Source organism: Rhododendron vialii, chromosome 7a, assembly GCF_030253575.1.
Source record: "Rhododendron vialii isolate Sample 1 chromosome 7a, ASM3025357v1".
NCBI lineage: Eukaryota > Viridiplantae > Streptophyta > Magnoliopsida > Ericales > Ericaceae > Rhododendron > Rhododendron vialii.
Genome location: NC_080563.1, coordinates 11730607 through 11754577, shown reverse-complemented (window position 1 = coordinate 11754577; position 23971 = coordinate 11730607). Strand labels below are relative to the sequence as shown.

General features: G+C 37.1%; 1 protein-coding gene across 2 annotated transcripts; it reads right to left on the bottom strand.

Moving 5' to 3' along the window:
• Positions 1-1464: 1464 nt before the first annotated feature.
• Positions 1465-15332, bottom strand: LOC131331875 (kinesin-like protein KIN-UA). 2 transcript variants are annotated; one of them, XM_058365820.1, is made up of 19 exons: positions 14869-15332; positions 13573-13673; positions 13331-13453; positions 12339-12524; positions 11657-11878; positions 11377-11533; positions 10363-10512; positions 8633-8721; positions 8271-8474; positions 7253-7399; positions 6468-6602; positions 6204-6335; positions 5380-5518; positions 5199-5291; positions 3995-4120; positions 3713-3838; positions 2894-3037; positions 2383-2505; positions 1465-1889 (listed from the first exon to the last, which is right to left on the bottom strand). In XM_058365820.1, exons 1-19 carry the CDS (start codon positions 15032-15034, stop codon positions 1726-1728), a joined length of 2727 nt encoding a protein of 908 aa, XP_058221803.1. In that variant the 5' UTR covers positions 15035-15332; the 3' UTR covers positions 1465-1725. The 2 variants fall into 2 exon arrangements, with proteins under 2 accessions (XP_058221803.1, XP_058221804.1); XM_058365821.1 differs by lacking the exon at positions 11657-11878.
• Positions 15333-23971: the final 8639 nt, after the last annotated feature.

The window sequence follows — 23971 nt, the reverse complement described above, 5'->3', positions numbered from 1 at the left end:
AAAATAAGAAAAATTTGACTACAAACTATCAAATGTCCATATAAGAAATCAAAGTGAGTGGAGTCTTGTTTCTTCACCCCCACTAAATTAATCCTCACCTTTTTTTTTTTTTTTGAGATGAGAGTAATTTTACACACTTCGGTGAGAAACTTTGCAAATTCTACTTTCTTAGGAGAGAACGCAAAAGTTCAGCTCTATCGCATATCGAAGTAAAAAATATAATTCTTAGGTATAGCAATAGTGAGATCGATCCAAAGTGACTTTTTAAGTACGCTACTACTTAATTTATAGAAACTTTTAAGGTAGTTATATTCTTAGGTGATAGTATAATTTGAGGTAAAAAAAAAAAAAACTTGAACTTAATTGATTTATTTAATACTCGTACATTTAATTCTAAGGGTTGATTGTGGTATAATGAAACCGACTGATCATCTCAAGTTGTTTATAGAATGGATTGAAAAGATAGGCCTTATTTTGCCATTTACGATCTCCTTGGCCAATATTTTCTTTCCTTGCACGCCCAAACAAATAGCAGTTTAATTTCCTCTCTTTTTTTTTTTCTTTCTACTTTCCCTTCAGTGCCAGCCATCCATCCTTCCTTCCAGGGGGGTCTTCCCACTTTCCAAAAATTTCCAAAACCAAAAGAATCTAGGTAAATGTCCCCAAGGGATTGTCCCAGTCTGAGCCGTCCAATTTCGGCAATGAATGACTCAAATTTCATCTTAGCAATACACGAATGAACGGTTGAAATCTATTTAACCGAGATAAAATCAAAACCTGTCCATTGCCGAAATAGAAAGTCCGGAAGGGGACAACATGGGTGTTAACAGGTCCCCGACTTCGTTTGATTGGTATCTGCCGGTGACAAATTACTCTTGATTATACTAGTCTATAATTTGTTCCAATCCATATTGAGGTGTTGAATAAACATGCTTACCTAATGCCGTTTTAAAAAACGGTTTTGCTATTGTCAGTCCACTGGGCTGACGATAACAAGCTAGAAGACAAGAAATATACGTATTTCTGTGCACTTTTTACACCCTTTAATATACATTCACACACTCACTATTGTCAGCCTAATGGGCTGATTTTAGAATTTTCCTTTAAAAAAAGAAAAGAAGAATATTCTCACATAAATTCAGCATGTCACCTCAATGGTCTTGTAGTTACACTGAGGTCATGAATTCAATTCAAACTGATAGGACATCATCGATATTCCTAGTTACTATAATCTATCTCACAAACCCGACAACATTCTACCTTTAAAGTGATTATAAAAATTCCTACCCAACCTCGCGAATGATTCGTAACCGGGAACAATGTCTAGGAAAAAAACTGGAATTGAATCACAATCACGGAATGCAGGGTAATAACACGTCAACTGTCACCAAAGCGAACCCATAATCAGCTTACCAGTTTTACAGGAACCACATTCAGGGATCGATCTCAATTCGCGTAACAAGATTGAAGGGGAATTATGACTTTGTTTTCCTTTGCTATGTTTCATTAACATTTACCAATCAATTTATACATTAGCACAAGTTGACCAGGGGGAAAGCTACAGAGGGAAAACTAACCATTCGAAAAAAATGGATTAACAATAGAGAAATAAATATGATTAAGAATAACTGCTTCACATAAGCTACAAGATTGAACACAAACTCAAGCCCAGCCTACTAAATGTGATAATCTTGTCTCCCAACGGTTCTGTTGTCCCACACATCTTCACCCATAACCTATCCTCAGCCGCTTTAATTCGGCCTGGAAAGTAGGGGTTGAAGTTAGCGTCCGGTGAGCAAGAGATCTTATGTCATCTCTCGAACAGTCTCTAGAGATGCGGACAAGCTCCCACAAGGCACCTCCGCTAATCATGTCCTTGGCATTTATTTCTGGAATAACGAATTTAAGGCAAATTCAGACACCATTGATGGGCACTTAAATTAAGCGAAAATGCTAAGGGTACCGACAGCATGTGGGGCCCTCTAATTAAGTGTCCCACATGGATGATCTGAGCCGTTCAAAATTTTAAAATATTTTGTTGAGTGATCCTGTAAAAAATCAGCTTGATTGAATATATGTAAGTATTTGACCAATCTTCCAATTTTTCATTCAGAAGTTAGGATCCTGAATTCTGAATGAAATATTGGATCAAAGACTCACACATATTCAAATGAGCTGATTTTCTAACGGGGTCACTCAAATTTTTTTTTTAAAATTTTTGAACAGCTCGGATAATCTCTTTAGGGGCCCCACATGCCATCTGTACCTAATCGGTACCACTATGGGTACAGACCATAGTGGAGCTGTAAATTAAGATTTCAAGGTGCAAATAGATGCAGATCAAAAAAGAAAAGAAAGGTGCAAATAGATGAGCAAACTCACCGCGTTGAGCTAAATGGCAGAGTGCAAGCTCAATGTGGCGCCTGATTGGTGAGGCTTCACTGTTTGCATTTTGAACAATCCATGGGAGTGCACCATCTTCAATCAGAAGTGACCTTTTATTCCCTTTAGTAATGAGACAACCAGTGATAGAGTACATTAGCATATGACGACTTGAAATGGTAGGAATTCATCAACATGAACCATAAGAAGTTGGAAAGTTTAAGTCATGCTTGGGAACAAAAAAGTATCAAAAAACCCTGCTTTTTTTCTTTTTGGCACTCCCCTTTTGTTCATATGCACTATATTTCGTGCTTTTATTCATGTGTACTTAGAAGTACAAATGATAAATATAAGAGTGCCAAAATATAAGAGTGCCAAAATCATTTCTCGATCTCTTCTTCTTTTTTTTCTTTTAACAAACTTACGAGTAAGATAATGTTACCCATGCCAACAGATAAAAAATTAGCTTGGAGGTAAAGATGACATCCAGAAGGGCTCTTTCTCAGCCTACCTTGACTAGGTGTCCGGGACTCGCATTTTGCAAAGTTTGCAATGCCACGGGCAACTTGAGCAAGCACGTCAGGATGCCTGCATCTCACCATTCCTAGTAATGCCTTAATACCACCTTCAGCTCTCAGCTTCATCTGCAACTTATCTGGGAGTCGCAATGTAATCGTTGTCAGTAAGTAAGATGCCATTTAAAGACAAGTTCCAATGAACGTTCCAATCATTAACCCCGCAACCCTAAAAAAAATATCAATTTATAAAATTCTTTCTGAACACCAAAATTGCTTAATGATGGTAGAGGAATGGGTTTGACACTAATCCATTCAGTGGCACATCTGTGAATTTTGCAAATGGCAAAATATTATGTCAATCTTTGAGAAATAGGAAAGACCAATTTATTTTTGAAGGCAAGCTCACTAGCCACTCCGGTCTGACAACAATTAACAATTTTCTGATTCATGACCAAGATCTCAATATTGACATCAAAGTAACTCAAGGAAAAAACAAACAACTAATTCAATCAAAAGTTCTCAGGTAAATCTGGTATTTTAAATCAGTTGCACAAGCTGAAGAAGCAGATGATTGTTTTACAACTTGGGAGACCAACAATTATACCCATGCAAGAACAGACTCCATGAATTCAAGTTGGTCAAGACTTAAGAGTGTTGCACAAGTATCTTAACATCATGCATGGGTGAAGTGACTTGGGGAATAACATAGTTATGTAAGTGGCAAATATATTTTTTCAATCACTACAGTTACTCAGACAACAATGGTAACAAAAGGAACTTCAATAGCATGAACAAAAAAGAAGGAACATTACCATTGCCACATAAATTGGCTATGGCTCCAGCAACCATGCGAAGGGTTTGAGGATCCTCAGCATTCGCTGCGGTCATAGACAACAACCTGATGCCCTCTTGTGCCATTATAAGCTCCTGGTTGGATTCTGTCGAGACGAATATAAGTTCTAGATAAGATGGATAGATAGCAAGAATGCACCATGCGGTCATGCCGCAACCAGCAATGCAAGTTTACCATGCCCCCTTGAATCATTGTTTGATTGTACACTATCCAACAAACCAGATACGTAGTGCAAGTTTACCATTCATTGCAAGATTTGCAATTGCACCAGCGGCAACTCTGTGAACAGTCTCATCCTCAGTAGTTTTAAGAAGCATCAACAAGGATGTCAGACCTCCGGCTTCTACAATCTTTTCTTGATTTGCTTCTGCAAATTACACATGATAAAAATCATGATGACCAAAACTGTAGATACCCTATGAATTACGTTTTGGAATGCACATTCCAGATTATTGTACACCAACGTTCTAAAATAGAGAATTTAGGAACCTCGAAGCTTTTCCTATTTATTTCATTAATATTCTTCTTATGTGAGAAAGTAAAATGAAACCAACCAAAATACGGAGCTTTAATGGGACAAATGTAAAAGAAAGTTTGTCAAAATGCTCCTAGAACTGTGTTTACAATTCACATCAATATTTAGGGAAGTAATACATTATCAAATGAATGCTTGCTTCTCCATTATAATAAGTAGTATATATTTACATTGTAACTGTAGAAGTCTACCCTCTCCGTATCACAATTTAGGACATGGGGCATACCGCGTTTCCATTCCAGTTACGTGTTTAAGGTATCATAGGTAGTATTGTTTATGTCATTATTTATGAGATATGACCTGTACCAAGACACAAGACAGGAATGATAATCCTTATCATTACCAAATCTTGTATATTTCTTTTTTCTCAAAATTATTGAACTAGTTTAGGAATGTACATTCACTGAACAAAGTGGCTCAGCTCATATGGTAGGATGAACCCTCTTCTATTTTTTACTTTTGCACTGCAACATTAAGAAGAAGAACGAATCCAAGTGAATAAAAGAGACTCTCCACAAGTAAACTCGCGGCTTCCTCATGTAGCTTTTGAATGCTCGGACAAGTAGCCTACAATAGCATAAAGCTTAATACAAAACGCTTGTTGGACAGGACATTTGGCATAGCTGGAAATGCAAATGCTTACGTTACGCAGAACTATTTTCCTATGGAGAGATGTAGGAAATTTGGCAGGACCATTTCAACATGAAATGTAAAGTTTAATCTGAATTCTTGATGTACAGATTGTGCGTCACGTATTCTTTGATAACCGTGTGTATATACAAGGCTGTCTCCCTGTAACTTGTTATTTGGAGGCAAATTCGTGAAAACCCTTAACCATCTTTTACAAAGACTTAGAAAAACTTTAGTGATGAGTGGGAGAATAGAACACAACTGAACAGTTCTAAAATACCTTCGGCAGCTAGATTTGCCACAACTTTTACCGCATGAATTCGTACATCAGCATCATCAGCTTCAAGCAACGTCAAAATCTTATGCAATCCCACTGTCCAAATAGGAAGAGAACATACTGATGGATTACAGACAATGAGCTATTGGAAAGCAGTACAAAATAAGCGGAAGCCTGTCACCACCTTGTTCAAATAGTTTTGCCATCGAGACCTTCTCCCCATCCCCTGAATCTCTCAGCTGCGAATGCCTAACTTGAGAAATGAGAGAATCTAGACCACTGGGAACATTCCCGGCTACACCTCCATCTAATCTTCTCCTTGTCTGACAAAGAAAAATGCATTCAGATTCAAAAGTCATACATAGTTGCCAGCACAGACACATGAACGCCAAATTCATAGGTCTAAGCTTGGGAAATTCCAGAACTACAAAGACTCTGAAGGACACAACTTTAACTCTCAAACATCAAATCCATAAGTTGATAGCACCAAGAAGCAATACAATAGTTCTTCACTCCGTGAATCAATGAATAATTGTGGTACCCGTCTAGAGGGAATTTCAAATGTGACCTACCACCAAGTTTTGATGAGGGAGGGGTACCCCAATTGTCACAAGCTCGAATGAACTCGGGGTTATTACTTCTGCCTTTTCTGATGACGAATCAATCTCAAAACAGCGATAATCATGCGAAAGAATATCATCAGGATCCAGTCCCAATGAATCCACTACCAGGTAAAAAAGAACTGAATTCATTACCAGTAGTACTAGTGAATTCCTGGTTAATTCCTTCTGTCAAGTCCTTGAAACAAACCTAACCCTAGAATTTACCACAAGTTTCAAAAAAGACATGTGAATCGGGAATAATGCTGGGAATATTTCATGACGGCTGAAGCCATGAGCTCTTCTCTTATTGCTCAGAAGAGAAGAAAACTCCAACAAAGTGTAAAAAGACATCACTGTTAAAAGTCATGTAGAAGCAGACATGCTTCTGCAGTGGATGGCACCCTACCTCATCAGCTTCAAAACTTATTTGCAATAGTTGATTATGTAGTTCAGCTATTTCTTCTTCAAGCTTCTGTTTCTGATGTGCCTCATCCTCCAGCAACTTGCGGAGCTTTGAGATCTCAGAATTCCCTGCTGCCTAGTGTACATCAATGTTACTGCTTAGTTCATATTACATTACACTGCATTATACAGGAAGGGGGGGGGGATGTGGGGTGGAGAAGGAAAAATGGTGCTGAAAATGTGGCAGTCGCGAAGGAGATAAGCATACCTCTGACCTTTTCCATCGCATTAGTTGATTCCTAAGATTACTGACTTCCTCTTCTGCAGACTTCCTAAGACGAGTTTCCTCTTGAAGCAACCTTTTAACCTCAACAACTTCCTCAACAGAGGACACGGCAAGACTCTTGAGTTTCAAAAAAAAATTGGTGGGTTAGGGGAAGGAGAATTAAGTACAACTTAGCCTTCAGCCTGAGACAAACAAAACCAGGAAGAAAGCAAGTACTTGAAGGTGAAAAGACACACACTACTAGAGTCCTTCAGAGACATGCAATTGTCAAGAGAAAATTTTCAGTACACTTGCCAGACGAAGATTACGCGCAAAAATGTAGCTATAATTAAAGAAGTGATCTACTTGGTTGGCATCTTGCCAATCAAGGATTTGGGTCTCAGATAGGAACTTGTTGCCTTTCTCCTTGCCCTTTTAATCTTTGTAATCTTTCAATGATTAATAATAAAAAATTGCCGTTCAAAAAAAAAAAATTAAAGAAATGATGAACCAGCAAGGAGAAAAAAGAAGAGTAAGACCACTAAGAGAAGTCCATTTTTTTTTTGGTAACTTAAACATTTTATTAAGCAGCCAATTTCCAGGGGCATACCCCAGAAAGCAAAAACTGTCAAAAGGAACTTTTTAACAAACTTTACGCAGTAGGATTACATGTAAAAAGGCAGGGCTACATGCAGAGGCTAAGCAAGAAAAGATGAAGGATATAATACGAACCAAAACCAAATAGTATATAGCACACAACAGAGTTATATAAAGCTGGAACCAGATACCTCTTCCCTAGGTGTCTTGACTAGGCCATCATCTTTGAGTTCTATTCTGGTTTTCCCAGCGCTGTGTTTTTGTTGCTCTTTTGCCCATTGCTCCTCAAGCTTCTTCAATGATTCCATATAGTCTTCCTGATATTTCAATTTTTCCTTCTACAAAATGAACAACATAGAGATTATCACACCTTGAGAAGCAGAAAAACCAACTCAAGGCAGAATCAAGCAAGATAACAATTTAGTCATCAAATCATGTTCAATCATAGTAACACCCATGGGCAATCAAGAACGATTCATTTTCCCCTACCAAAAGACCTTCAAGCAAAAACTTGGAAAAAGGAAATAAAAATTTTATTTCCTCCTAACTGTTAAATGTTGCAGAAGTGAAGAACACAAACAGAAGAATCCTACATTGATGTGACGAAAATCTTTCTAGCTGACAACAAATTATAAAAAAAGTAATGCATCTAAATGTGAAGAGTTAAAAGAAAAATCATCTCTAGGCCCTAGAAAACCACTTCAGGTAAAATTCAAATGTTGCACAGCAGCAATGCTAAGAGCTTGCCCACAACGGGTGAATAGTCCCTTCAAAACTAGAACATGGTCCCAAACTCTCTCCACAAATTGTCAATTGGTTTTGGGGTGGACATTTTAGTGAGGTATCAGATGTACTCTTTGAGAGGTTTTGGGTAGGAGTCAGACTCCCTAACTCTTAAGAGAATACTTTCCCTTGTTTGTGTCAAAAGTGCACCTCTCGATCACCTGTGATCCTTATGGCATGGATAAGTTGTTTAAGTCATGCGATTTGGAGGTCGGAAATGCAGGGAGTATTTAGAGCTCGTCCCACAACGGTCCAAAAACTAGCACTGAGCCTGGTCGGCCTCTCCAATTATTGCCAATTAGTTTTGAGCTGGATGCTTCAACAAGAAGTAAACTGATGACAATGCTGATTCCTACCGTCGACATAGTGTATGATGTTTTAGGATAAATGCTCACTTTACTTACATATGAACGTGCATCAATTTACCTCCAAAGCATCAGCATAGTTTCTTTCAGTCTCAGAGATATGTTTCTGTGCTTGAATAGTTATTCTTTCAATCTCATCCTGGAATGCTTTTTGCTGCCTCTCATTCTCCACAATAAGTTTGTCCAACTGTATGTCAAGCTTTCTGGACAAACTCTTGTAATCAAACTCTTCCTTTATCTTCAACATATTCTCCACTTTCATAGCCTATTAACAGTAAAGTTCTAACGGAATCACTGTCAAAGAATCAAAATACTCCGGGAAACAATTCACTAGAATTGTTGGCAATAACGCACAAATAATGGCAATGGAACTAGAGAAGTCATGCACCGAAATATGAAAGAGAAGAAAAATGCTAAACATACTCTTTGCCCAAACATTATGGTGCTCGCTGTCTCTCCTCGATGGCGTGAGGAGGGACCAATAGTGACAACTAGTGAAGTTCTTGCGGTACCTGTAACATAACACAGCCAAGTAACATCTTGCAATACATTCCAGCGCTGGTTCATGAAAATAAAATTATCGAGTCAAGCACTACTGAAATGGAAAGAACTGCCAATGACAGTTTCTACCACCTGAAACAATAACCAGGGACGGTCCTACATGGGGGCACGTGCCCGCACTCGAAACTAAAATAATTTTGTTATATATATCTCAAAAATGTACATATAGAATTAGTTTTATGTTTCAATTTTGTCATATGATGCATTTATACTTGTTGGTTTCCGAACTGTTTGTCTATTTCGAACGATCTTTCTTAATTGTATTTATTTTAACCGTCTAAGAGCAATATTTTAAAATGATATCATTAATAAAACTATCTTGATCATTCTAAAACTTGTCGATGTTCATGTAAAACACTCTAAAAAATTTGTCTGAGATTTTGTGCTCATTTTTACGTAATTTAATTGAAAGGGCTTTTTACCACAAGGTATAGAAAATAAAAAATATTTCCCACCAGGTTACTTCCAATTAATGAAACACCAAAACCCTATGAAAGTACGTAAAACTCTAAACCCTGAAAGTACCCAAACCCTAGGGTACCCTATGAAAGTGCCCAAACCCTAGGGTACCCTATGAAAGTGCCCAAACCCTAGGGTACCCTATAAAAGTGCCTAAACCATAGGGTATTCTATGAAAATGACTAACCTTAGGGTACCCTATGAAAGTGCCTAAATCGCTAAAACTCTATAATAGGAAAGTGCACCCTAAAGCCACTATGAAAGTGCGTAAACCTAAACCCTAAGGTTCTATGAAAGCACCTAAACTTAAACCCTAGGGTATCCTAAACTCTAAAATCCTAGGGCACCCTAAAACCCTAGGGTACCCTAAAATTCTATGGTATCCTAAAATCCTAGGGTGTACTAGGGTGGCACTTCCATTACTGGTAAATGTATTTTGTAAAAAGTGGACCTAGTGGTATTTAATTATTCTATCTTACTTTAATGGGAAATACTTTTTATTTTCTGTACCAAGTGGTAATAATCTCTAATTGAAATTATGTGTTATAAACTTTTGTAGTCTGTAATGCATGCCTTAATTGTGTACCATTTTATTGTGGTTAACTAGAAAAATAAATTTTTGCCATTACGATTAACAAAGTACCCCCACTAAGCTACATTCCTAGATCCGTCCTTGACAATGACAGAAAACTTAATGGGACCATCCAGAGCCTAAATCAAATAGAACATGGCAAAGTGATTGAAGAGCTCAGTGGTATATTTTTCCACCAATTCATAGACTTCGTCTGATATGTCAAATTTGCAGGTACCCAGCACAATAACAGACTGAAGGACCAGTAGCCCTAGAGTATATCTCAAAATTCGATAAAGATACTTTACTGTTTACTTCCACAAGGATGTACAGCTAATGGCCAAAATCATCCAATCATTAAACATTTCTGTCACTCAAGACAGGATCACTCGTAGTTCAGTCCCAGACAGCTTTCGAAATGATAGGTTTGAGAACACTAAAACGTCCTACTTGAGGGGTCAGGGGTCTCACCGTGTATTGTACTTAAATGAAGCAATGATATCATACACATTTTAAACAATTCCATAGAAAAGAAACCAAGTACTGTAAGCATGACATTCACCTCCAAATGAATCACGAAGCAATCTTGTAAGCTTAGAATCACGTACTGGAACATGGGCACTATTTTCTGCCAGCGCATTAATACATTTCCCTAGAGCACTCAATGACAGATTGATAGATTTAGCTTCCTCTAAAGTATGTCCCTCACTTCCTGTGGAACGTACAAACATAAATAAACGTCAACATGCAGGAGAGAGCATAGGCTAAGAAGTTAAGACTGACCGAAAAGCAATAACAAAAATCAGATTTACTATTCCACCCAAATCAATGTATATTTTTTACCTCTCAACATGCCTAGAAGTTGCTTGTACTATAATGCTAATGCTATTACAAGATGTTAAATATGAAAATCTGTACATTTCACTGGCATTGGGCATGGGAATTAGGTGAATCCAAACTCAGACAGATGCACTCAACCCAACACACAGCCCTGGAGAGAAAACCCAAAAAAGGATACATATACAAAAGATTCGACAGAATGATACGGCCCAATTCCATCAGTCCGATAGATGCTAACTGATGGATCATATAAGGTGAAGAATGGGACAAGCAAAAGGCAGAACCCCATCATATTATGTGAATTTTTTGATTCACTAGACCAGGATGTATGGAGAAAATGTAACCGAAGAACGTCACACCATTTTATGTTTTTGAACCTTCAATCACTTAAATGATGCTTATAGTTCGCTGCATTTCCAGGTTTCTTCATTCTTTTCTTCTTTTTCGGATAGGTAAGTTTCTTGCCAATTGTAATGTCATTTCCACTGCATAAAGAAACATCTGCAGCAGAGACCCATGGTTTGCATCTTACATGTCAATGTGGCATTAATATTGATATAAATTCGCTAGACTCCAAAACAAAAACACAGGCTACTGTACACTAACATAGATGGCATTTTTAGGTTTCAGATCAAGAAAAAAAAAAAAAAAAGGCACCTACTACACCTGTAACTTGAAAAAAAGGAAAGGGAAAAACAAAATAATGTCAACTATATACATTATTTGTGGGACATACCTGACTTGTCAATTCGTTCAGAACCTGCAAGATCTACCACAACAAGCTTCCCTTTCCGAACAATGGGAGGCTTTAAAGTTTTAAGCATGTTTGATGTGTTACCATTTTCACTAGGAAGAGCCGAATCTTTCCCTTTGACTGACCTCCTAACATGTACCTGCAGCAAGAGAACTTGTGATTACCACTAGACTAAGTAACATGCAAAAGTTCCAAGGACTGTTAACGAGCTCCCAGTATTTCGAATGTACACCACAAGGATTCACGAAAAGCAGTCCATTACCATTAGAATGGCATGACTACGAGAAGATTCTGTATTCAATTTTGTGTTAGCAGCAAAGCGGTGAGCTTCCCCTAATCGTAGAAGATCCACAAAACTATGCTGGTTCCTTACTTCTACATGGGTAGCCCCGGGCAGCGAAACGTCTCCTGTTTTGGGATCTTCCATGATGGATATGTTATCATTAGCAGGATCAAGAAGGTCCTGTATGGTCTCCATATAAAGCTGCAGGTATTTATGGAGAAACAAATGGTGAACAAATCCATGTTATCAGTAAAACCCATTGACCTAAATGCCAAAAATCTTTCACAAAATTCAAAAAAAAAAAAAAAAAGAATTATCCAAAAGTTCATATTCCATACCAAATAGTCCCTGTCCTTGACGCGAGTCCTTTATTCTATTTCGAGATGTCCCAAATATTAGTTATCTTTGAAAACTTTGAAAAAAGAAGAGTTTAGATTTCTTGAACCTCGTTAATGGTTCTAATGTCTAAAACCAGAATCAAAGGGTATTGTTGGAACTAATGCTTTGCAATTTGAATTTAAGCACATTAATTGCATGTTCCCTTCAAAAGTTGCAACTCCCAAAAAGGACTACCAAAATGGGACAGAGGGAGTACGACAATATCCCGCAATTTAGGACAACACTCAGTTATATATTACTAGATCAAGGAAATGCTAACAACCTGTGAATAGGATACAGAGACAGAGTCGATCTCTGGGGAAATTTCTGCTAAAATATCCTCCATTGCACGCACCATAATTCCACGATCAGCTGTGTCTTCTTCACCAAGTCGCCCCAATGTATAAGTTTTGCCAGTGCCAGTCTGCCCATATGCCATGACTGTCCCATTGTAACCATCTAAAACACTCTGTTGGAGTAAATGAGAAGCAAAGCAAGACATCTGATGAAGTTAAATTCTTGGAGTATGCACTGATGAGCAAAATATAGGATGAAGAACAAAAAACAAAGATGATAAAAATTTCAGAAAGTAGGTGGGACGTATGTTTTATGTCATAGCACTCATGTTCCTAATTATTTGTCCAGAATACAAATCCAGTTCAGCCTTGTGGCAGAATAGCTAAGTTCACGACTTGTTGTGAGCAACTGCGGTACATTTTCTACCAACAATTACTTAAACACCTCCAGAATAGCTATCACCTCAAAATGTCAGAGGACTTCTAGCATATTCAGTAGATTATTTACTTTCTACTACATGCAAAAATTATGTCTTTACTCTTAAGTGATTCCTCCAGACGTAAATGATTACGTCATTATCAACTCACCATTGTGGCCATCTTTTGCCACACCACCTAATTACCAACAGAGATTTACTCTAGGATCAGAATCCCTTCTGATATCCTATCCCTTCAATCTTGTTGACAGCAGTTCATCATTGTATTGCCAAAGGGAAAAAAATAAATTTTGACATCTAACACAGGCTATACAACACGTTCACTGGTTAACTGGCATAACAATCCAACCAATGTAATTTACATCTCAGACTAAAACAATTATACGATACCAAAATATCAGCTCAGTATAAAAGTATCAACAACTTTTATTGCAAACGAAGAACGATCCATGCACAATTCCATATCCTTGCAACGCTCCGGAAACATAATACACTAATGGCCGTAAAATTATCAGAAATGTCAAAAATTAACTCATACGCACTTCGACCACAGGCTTTGCCACAACTTCATATACACGCTTTTGTGAAGCAAATTCCGTAAGCACTTCATCGAACTCATAGGTATCTGAATCCCAATTGTTTCTACGAAGCTTTAACCTTTTCAGCTGAAATGTAGCAAACAAACGATGGATGATATCACGTTGAAGCACAAAAAATCCAAGAATTAGTTGACTCTAGCATCGTTAGGCAAAATCTGATATGGTGATCATGATATTAGGAATACCTCTGGCTGCAATTCTACACAATCAGCAAAATCAGCATCGGCCACCAACTCCTCTGCATTTCGTGGCCGCAATCTTACAGCAACTCTAACTCTCCCAGAAACTACACGGAAACACAGCATCATATGAGCCCCATATTCTCCAATTCTCAGATGGTACAACATACAAATTAGCTATTCGAAAGAAAATCGTACAAGTAATCCACATTTCTTCCAACAGCAATAAAATGCAATGCTAAAAGAGGAGAAGAATTCTCAAGGGAACTCAGTTAAGCAGAAACTCTTTCCTACATTCAGTAACGCTATAGAGGACTTCATATTCAATACAACGCATACATAAATGCATAAAATAAAATACCAGAAAACAAATAGGGAACCGTCTGATAAGGAAACGAAAGGAAAGGCATAAAAAGTTGGAAACAATATACCATAAGACCAAATTCCACAATTCACCCAAAATTCAAAATTTGCTCAATTTTTCGACATCCGATGGCTTCTTGATCCACATTATGGTTCATAGAAATCAAAGTAGATTTATAAATGAATCATGAAATGGTAAGAGTTCTTGCATAAAACTTTCATAATTTATCAATGAGTAACTTATGAGATCACCCAAACATTCTTCACTAAAGCTGGTTGGATCCGGTCTCCAATGGAAAAGGACAAATAAAAATTTCCACTTTACATGCTTTTGATTAAGATATTATCTTCCTTTTGCAATATCAGAAGAATAAAACCATCAACGGGTTGAATAAGATAAGAGGTACATATTACAGATGCCCTAAAGAAGCCAGTTAATGGACAAAATTTGTCAGACAAAATTAATCAATTAAAGCAGTATTTGAAGCACCCTCAAGTTCACAAAAACAAACAATTAAGCAAGGAGCACCACAAGGGTTGGCACTTAGGGGTTTGCTCCTTCTAAGGTCTCAGGTTCGAAACTTCTCGGATGCTATCAATTTCTTTGGAGCCAGTCGCTCCGGCTTTCATTGGGCTCACCGCAAGTGGCCGGCGGGATTGGGCTCCAAGATTAGTCGAAGTGCGCTTAAGCTGGCCCGGACACATGAGAAGCAGCCCTAAAATACTCAGCAGACAATCCACGCTCGCATTAAAAATCCAAATAAAACAAACTGAATGGTGAAGCCCAAAAAAAAAAAAACGCAGAACAAAGCTTCTCAAAGTTAAAAGTTTTTTTTTTTAAAGTTAATTTTGCTCCATAAAAAAGAAGGTCAAGAACCACACCCAGAGTAATTGACAATCAAAAAGGTCATACATTCAGCAAGATTAAAAGAAACTAACTTCCTGGGTTGTCCTTGCCGGGGGAGGGGGCGGCGGCGAATGTGCCGGTGCTGTTGCGGCGGGGGCCGGAGGCGGCAGGGGAGGGCTTTGATTTGAGAGCAGACTTGGGATTCGAGTTCAAAGCGCCCTTTTGACTTCCGTTCCTGTATGGCACAGTGCTGGCCATCACCACATCTCCAGTAACTCAGAGCTTCAAGAGCCTTGAAAGCACAATTTCGATCTCTATCTCTCTCTTTCTGTTTTGAATAGCGAAATGGGAGCTATATTGAAGTTAACGGAGGAGCAGAGTGGGGATCAAGTCGTGTGGGGTGTGAGAGAAAAATACGGGGATTCTAGAGAGAGGAGAGAGAGTAAAAGAGAGAGGTAGGGAAGGAGGGAGTGGGCTAGGAGAAGACGGTCGTGGGGTCATACACTTTTCTTGCACTTCAATTGCGTCTTTAATTTCCAAAAAATAAAAGACAAAAATAAATTGTGTGTTTGTGCTTAATTTAGATTATCAACCTTCCTTTTTTGAGCAAGATCACAAAAAAAAATAAATAAATAAACCATCTTTTTTTAAGCCATCCCCATCATCAAACAATAAAGAGGGAAAATTATTGACCAACCATATGGGTACTGCCAAACCGCACCTAACTAGATACTGCGTTTGGAATAGGACTGTAAATGAACTGAGCCGTTCGCAAATTGTTAGAGGCTCGGTTCGATAAGAGCTCGTTTGAATTCGATTTGTTTGCTAAACGAACTGAACCTGAACCTCAATTCTAGGCTCGTTCCATAAATGAGCCGAACCTGAGCCTAACAATATTCGGCTTGGTTAGGCTCGCGAACATATACTTAAATTTAATTAATAATTTAATAGAGGTCTATTTGTAAATATAAAAAAATTTAAGGTTGTATATGTAATTTAATACTTATTTTTCTCTCAAATTCTATACGATCAATGAGAGAGTTTGGGTTTGCATGAGTTTAATGAGCCGAGTAGAACCAAACCTGGGTCTTGACGAGCTCAATTCGAGCTTAGATTCGGCTCGGCTCCATTCGTTTGAGTTTAACGAGCCAAACTCGAGCCAAAATGTTCAGGTTCGAATCGAACTCGAGCCAAAGTAGTACCTTAACGAATTCAACCGAGCCGAACCCGAGCCTTGAAAAATTTTAACGAGCCGAACTTGAGCCGAGTTGTTTAGGCTCGAATCGAACTCGAGCCGAACTAGTACCTTAATGAACTCGAGCCGAACTTAACAGGGTTCGGCTCGATTCGGTTCATTTACAATCCTAGTTTGGAGTATTTAAAGGTAGTCGGTATTATTCATTACATTAGTTATTCTTTTCGTTTTCCGTTATAATTTTTACATCACATTATTCGTCTCGAAAAAGGGAATTAAATAAATATTAAAATATTTAGCAAAGTCGAAAATAAAACTTATAAGACAACACTAAAGACAGGCTATTTTTCAAACTTTTTCCCGTATTTAGTGAAATTAGTTTGTATTTTTTGTCAAGATGAACAATTAATTTATACTATAATTTGACCCGAATATAGTTAAAACGGGGCAGTTTTGGAGACAACTAATTAAACACCTAAAAAAATACCTCATAGTTTCCGATCAAATTTTGATGATCTGAGCTGCTCAATGTAATCAAAACGTGATTTTAAGGATACCTGCAAGAAATTAGCAAAAAAAAATGACCGGAAAATGCTTGATCTGAGTAGTTTTTAGCTTAGATTTGATGAATGATTCAATTAAAAACTGCTCAAAATAAGCACTTTCAGGTCATATTTTTTGCTAATTTCATTTCTCGCGAACACCCTTAAAATCATATTCTGCACACATTGAACGGTTCAGATCATAAAAATTTGATTGGAAACAATGAGATTGAGATTTTGGGTATTTTTTTTGGTGTCCCTTAAACCGTCCCGTAGTTAAAATTTAAAAAATATTAGGTCATAGGGCACCTAAAATTAGTGGATTACCAATTATACCTTTATTAATTGATACACGTAAAAGATTGATTGACAGTGCATAAGATGATAGGAGGAAAAGATAAAAGAAAAGATATGCGCCCGTTCAAGACTAGAGAAGTGATGTATAAGTTTGAATTAGCTCGGAAATTAAGAATTAGGATTCCAAATTTCCAATGTACCTAAAATGGGAGAGGAAGAACAAGGCTTGAATTACTAATGAACAAGTTGGTACCTCAGCATTTTGTTAATAACATGGCATCTGAATTAGTATTTGCACATCTCGATTAATTTTTAAACCCGAAAATCAACGACGGGTCAAACATAGAGTAGCCCAAAATATTTTTTCATCACTTGAGATGAATATTAGATGATCGCCTTAAAAAATGGGTGCAGTGTTTAGGACCGAATTTGCACATTAGCTGTGATAATGGTAAAAATAGTGACTACAAAATAAGCAAATTGGGTCATTGCATTTTTTAAAAAAGTAAAAAAATAATAATAATTCGATTGTAAATTTGTTGACAAACAATATCATGGTGACCATATTCGCGTACCAGATGTTACTTTTGACACAATCTCATCGATGGTAATTCTACTAGTATTCAAACCGTTGTGATGTCAAACATGTTAGGATAAGTGAAATATGATGCCCAAGTATTCTCCTTATAACATTTTTTGTTTGATCGATAACGATTTAGACAAAAACATTGAATTACATAAACAACTTAGAAATGAGGGAAGTCAATAGGGTTCCAATACAAGCAAGCATGGAGCCAGGTGGATAAGTGGCGGCAATCGCCCCCACAATTTAAGAAAATATTGTTATTATATGAGAATTGAATCATTTCCAAATTACATAGACCCGTCACCACTACCTTTTTTCCCCATTTTTTTCGTTATATAAAAGAGTCTATAATCCTCTAGTTTTTGTTTGTTTATGCGAACTGGAGTATATCTGTTTCAGATTGATTTATATAAGATGAATATTTTTTTTTAAAAGTTATAAAAGGTGGCCTTTTGACAATCCAAATTTGGATAGCGGGAACGGAAGGTATGTATTGAGAGACAAAGTGGAACGTGGGTATGGTATGTAGGCAAATGAGCAGCTGAATTTATTTATTACTACTAATAATATGGCGCGCGTGTGGACCGACCAGATCGACCATATTAGCAAAAAGGCATGGGTGGTCTGATACATGCCACATCTCAAAAGACAATTCAATGAACATTTGAAGCGGAAAGTTGTGTTCCTATTGACCCCCCCCCCCTGGAAAAACAAATTTTAGTACTCCATTTTTAAGGAAACAACTAAAGAAAGATAATCAGAGAGAGAGAGAGAGAGAGAGAGAGAGAGTGGAGAGAGTGCGCTGCATAAAAGAGCAAAAGTGCGTAAAGCAGCTTATTTTTTCAGGGCCAAGAAAATCTGCAGAAGGCGCCAAAATCCAATTGAATTAAAGCAAATTTAGGGGGGCCAAAGATCCAATTGGTGTGACAAGGATCTAACTCAAACTTATACCCTTCCGTTCCTATTTAATTGTCCATTACAGTTTTATGTGTATTTTTAATAACTTATATCTCTCGATGTATATTACTCCGTTTTATGTTTTTGAAATCATTGTCTTATATAAAAAAATGAGCTCTATCAAATAAGATCCATATTGCATATTTTTAGCAATATACGTCGAGAGATATAAGCTGTTGAAAATACACGTAAAACCGTAATGGACAATTAAATAGGGACGGAGGGAGTATGAATGGACTTCCAACTTATTACTGTACTACTATTTAAAGAATTGATACAGTACATGAAAATTATCCATGAAAGTGTTCATGAAAGGACTCTTGATTTTTTTTTCATGGATAGTTTTAGTGTGTCCTACCATTTTTGTAGTACTAGTTGAATGCAAATAATTGAAGCACGCCTCTAATTTTTCCTGATACAGAAAAAACTCTAAAGAAGCATATAGTTTCACGAAAAAAACAAACAAACAGAACATATAATTTCATGCGACACGGGGTTTACAACACAAGCATGAACTATACTTAAATAAAGTGAAATTTCCTTTGCAAGTAGTGTTTGCGCATAGATTATAGCTTCTGTGTATGTAGATGTGAGTAACCCTTGAATTCCCATGCCTCAAAATATTAGCCCGAATTCCATTGGGTTCAACGCAACTAGCTAGAGAATGATTTTTACATTTCCATTTGTAAAAATCGCTCTCCGACAAAAAAAGTGAATGCGGAAGATGGGAAGTTTATTTCGTTTCGAGAAAGAAAGTAATGTGTGCTTTCAGGAGGCTGGGGGTTCCATCAACATGTGGTCTCATCCACCAACTTGAATATGCACTGGAAATGACTATATCTAAATATCTATATGTGGATTTAACACATTAACTTGTGGTACCTCTCTAGTGGTTGCTGTGTCACTTCTGAGGGTCCCTAACGAACCGTCCTACAACTTTTATTGAGTCAAACTGAAGAATACTAGCTTGTACCATGCAATAGCCTCACCATTATTTAATTTTTTTTTATAACCAGTTGTTCGGACTAACTTGCGGCGCAAATCTCAAGTGTCATCAATTATTTTGAAGTCAATTGATAAGAAACTTTCACCCCTATTTTAATTGAGCCACCAGTAGTGGACAGGGACGGAGCCAGTATTTTTGCATAGGAGAGCGGATACACACAATTAAAAAAATTAGTTAAAAAAAGAGAGACAACAGTGTGAACTTTTACTAACTCAAAAAAGTAAAAAAAAAAAAACCCAATGCGTATAAAAACTAAACATGTTTCTTATATCAACTTAGAGTATCTAGTATCCACAATGCTATAATCAAAAGTAAAAGATTTTTAAAGTTAACAATATTGGTGCAAAATATGGCTCACAATGCTATGGTCAAACTTAAAAACCTCCTTAGAAATAATCAAATTTTGGGTTTTGAATAACCAAAACTAGCAACATTTTGATGATAACCAAATTTAATAGATCCTACATATTCTCAATCAAATATACCAATCATTATACAAAAATATTTTATCTCTCTTCTCTTTTCCTCTCTCTTTCTCTTCGAACAATATTTTTGAAAAAAAATATTGTACTAAAAATTGTTTTTGTTTTTTAGAAAACAGTTTTTTTCCAAAAAACAGTTTCAGAAACTATTTTCTATTTTTTGTAAATAGTTTTTATTAGTTTCAAAACAAATTTTAGAAAAACTATTTTCTACTGTTCACAGTTTTTACTTTGAAAATATGATGTGATAATTTTTGATTATCTACTTTTGATTATGTCATTATAGATATTTACATTGCTAACCTTAACTATTTCTTAAATGAATAATCAAAAGCTGATGTGATAACTTTTGATTATCAATTTTTGATTCTAACATTGTGGATACTAGATGGCAAAAGCACTAACGTTTCTTTGATCCTATCTACCAAAATTAAGCATATTTGATTAAATGACAATATTAACCCATTGTTTACTCTTTTATTTTATTTTAGCCCAAAACTGTAAAGTAATTGTTGTTAGTACTCTTATTTTGTTTAAAAAGATTGTAATTAAACCTCATTAAGACCAATTTCAGTACAAAGTTGTTTCATAGCTTGAAAAATATTAGTACTCTTATTTTGTTTAAAAAGATTGTAATTAAACCTCATTAAGACCAATTTCAGTACAAAGTTGTTTCATAGCTTGAAAAATATTAGTAAAGCTATAACTATTAGGCCTTCTTACCAATAAGAAATGGAGGGAGGGCGGGGCTATACAGTTTGATGATAACATTTTTTTTTTTCAATGTAATATTAGAATTTTTGAAAATTGTAGGGGGCGACGGCCGCTACTAGCCCCCCTTAGGCTCCATCATGGGTAGTGGAGCAATGGAATTAGTCCCAAAATTTAAAGAAGGTGTGTATGAGTTGACCCGGACACCTTGAGTTATCATAAAAATTCATGTTTGGTGACATTTTAGTGGCAGCTCAAGAGAAAAAGTGATCCTTTTCAATCAAAAATACTGATATTGACTTCTTGACATATACTAGAGATTTACTTACAATTTCTTTCTCCCCTGCTAGATGCAGTTAAACCTTATTAACGTTTAATCGAATCGTAATAAGTTAGATCGAGGATGTGAATTATGATCACTACAAATTGTGTGAATAACCGAACCATAACTAGCTAGTAGCTAGGGTCTATAATCAGTACTTGAAGTTGTTTCTATTTGATTGAATTTCAAGGGAGAGCTAGAGATGTAGCAATGCATTATATATGCACCTCTAATACATGCGTTCCAACCGTCAAGTAATGCATCATGCACCACTGAAATATGTGGTCCACCAACAAGACCCGATGCATGCATATTTCGGAGCAATAATTTTATAGTCACATCTTTTACACAGACACAGTCGCACAAACTCATTCACATCAAGCATGGGGGTCCACACATACAGAGACACAGTTACACACAACTCACTCACATCAAGCATGGAACCCACACACAGTGAATTATTCTTGATGCAAATCAGTTTGAATGATTGTGTATGTAGTCATAACATAATTGATTTCGAATTGAGTGACAATGTTGAATCAAAATTGCATCAAGTGAATTATTCTTCATCGAGAACCACTTCTAGTGAAATTGGTTTCTCATCTCCCTCATCTCAGTGGTGACCAGGATTCGAGTTCCACGAGAATGGGGCCTTGGGGGCTAGAGCTATGAATAGCCTTTAAACCCCTCTATGCTAACTGCAATACCCTCACTAACCCCAGCAATTGTATACAGTGTTAACAAAAAAAAAAAAATTTTCTTCATCTCTATTTTTCTGGTTGAAAAGGTTGAAAGCACTAATAAAGAAGGTACAAGAAAAGAGTGATCTGGTTCATATGGACTGAGCTCTTGTCCAGTGTAGTCTCCCTCTAGTCCCGTCCAGTTTTAGCCTTTTGTGGGCCCACGTACAACAATGATTGAAATCGTTCATTTTTTAGAGTCCATCAATTCTACCACGCCAAAATTCTCATTGATCAAATATCGTTTGATAGGATTTTTAAATGGTTCATATAACAATCCTGTGTTACACACCTTTTTTATAGAGAGTAGTGCTATTGGTACCGACGGTACCATAGGGAAAATGTACCGACGGCCACCGGACGGCCGTCTCCGGCCACCGGACGGCCGATCCGAGCCGTCCAAAAATTTGAAAAAATAAAACCGAGTGGGTCTACGCGGGAATCAATGGCATCCGAGGTGTGTAGAGTACTTGATCCGAGCACCCCTTTTTCGTGTATATACACGTATATACAAATATACACGAAAAATGGGTGCTCGGATCAAGTACCCTACACACCTCGGATGCCATTGATTCTCGCGTAGGCCCACTCGATTTTATTTTTTAAAATTTTTGGACGGCTCGGATCGGCCGTCCGGTGGCCGGAGACGGCCGTCCGGCGGCCGTCGGTACATTTTCCCTATGGTACCCGTCGGTACCAATAGGATTTCTGTTTTTTATATAAGATTAATGCATTTTAAAATGATATCAAACGGTATATGATCAACGTAGTTTTTAACGTGGTCGATGTCTTTCGATGATCTCTAAAAAATAAACAGTTTTGATCATTGATGTAGGCCCGAAAATGGCCCACAAAATCCATCACTGGTAGATGTTTCTTGACTTCGGAAGTCATTTTCTGAAAATTTCATTCATTCATGATCCTTTCTTTCAAAAGTTCATTCGTTCATTCATGTGAGAGAGAGAGAGAGAGAGAGAGAGAGAGAGAGGACATGGTGATCCACCACCGCAGGCCTCATGGGTGTGCTTTGTTATTTTCTCGATCTCTTTCACCTTTTGCCGTGACTGGCTAAGACTAATCAGTTAAAGCTCCAGAGTCCATCAAAAGTGGTCCGTCCGATGGATTAAAGCGTTATACAGCTTTTACTCACATGAATTGCCTCAAACTGAAAGTAATTGATTAAAACCCATTCATTTTTAAAGGAAATTGATATGCGCGCTTTATTTTTTATTGATGGTGCTCTACTTTATTTATAAAGTTGCCATCAGTAACAAGTGAAGCACGAAAATCAGTTTCCTTTTTAAAACCCATTTCATTTCCTATTTGATTCTATAAAAACCAAATAATTTATCAATGTCGACTAAATGGTTATATTACACATCGGCCTCGTTCGATAACGGTGATAGACAAGTGGGATTTGTAAGGAGATGGAATTAGGATTGAGATTGGTAATCAAATGAGATTAGTAACTTGCTTGTTTGTTTAGGATGAGATTAGATGATGAAATTATTAATATTATATTTGTCTTGGATGGGATAGGACAGGATTGGATTGGATTAAGGCCATGTTTGATAGGAGGTTTTGGGAGGGAGGATTGAATTAATAATCCTATGAGGCCCCTAATACCTTGTTTGGTTAGGCTTTTGTGGGAGGGACTAGTTATCCTGTGGGATTGTTAATCCCCCAAAATGGAGTATTAGCAATACCGGGGGGTGGGTGGGTTGTGGGTATGAATCCCATTCTCATGGGATTGAGCAGTACTAGTCTAAAAATCCACCTTAATCCCAATCTCAATCTCAATTCTATCCAAAACAAACATATTATTTACAATCCTATAATCTAATCCTGTGCAAAAACAAATATGAATAAATAATTCATCCCCTCATTAATAATCTCATCTCATTCTCAATCTCAATCCTAATTCCACCTTATTCGAATCCCCCTAAAACGAAATCTGCAATCAAACATGAAGGTATTGGACTGTTAAGGAGGGAATTGGATTACCAATACTATCTCCAGGGTGTTAGCAATACCCCTATCGTCTGGATTATTCATCCCATGGACTAGCGATCCGGTGGTGTTTTTGGTTACCAAACAGCTGCTTGAGAGTCCCTTGGGACAATTAATCCAATCCCAAGTGCTAACAATTTTATCAAACGGCGCGGGGCCATCAAGTAAATATTGTGTCCTGTTTTTTCTCTCTTTCCTTTCATTCTCTTCTTGTCTTCAAATTATCAATTCTATTTGAAAAAGAGAATCCAAGTTTGATCTCATCTTTTGACGCATTATCAGTGTTGGTCCAAATAACAACCCAAGAGGGGGGGTGAATTGGTTATCTCAAATATAACACGGAATTT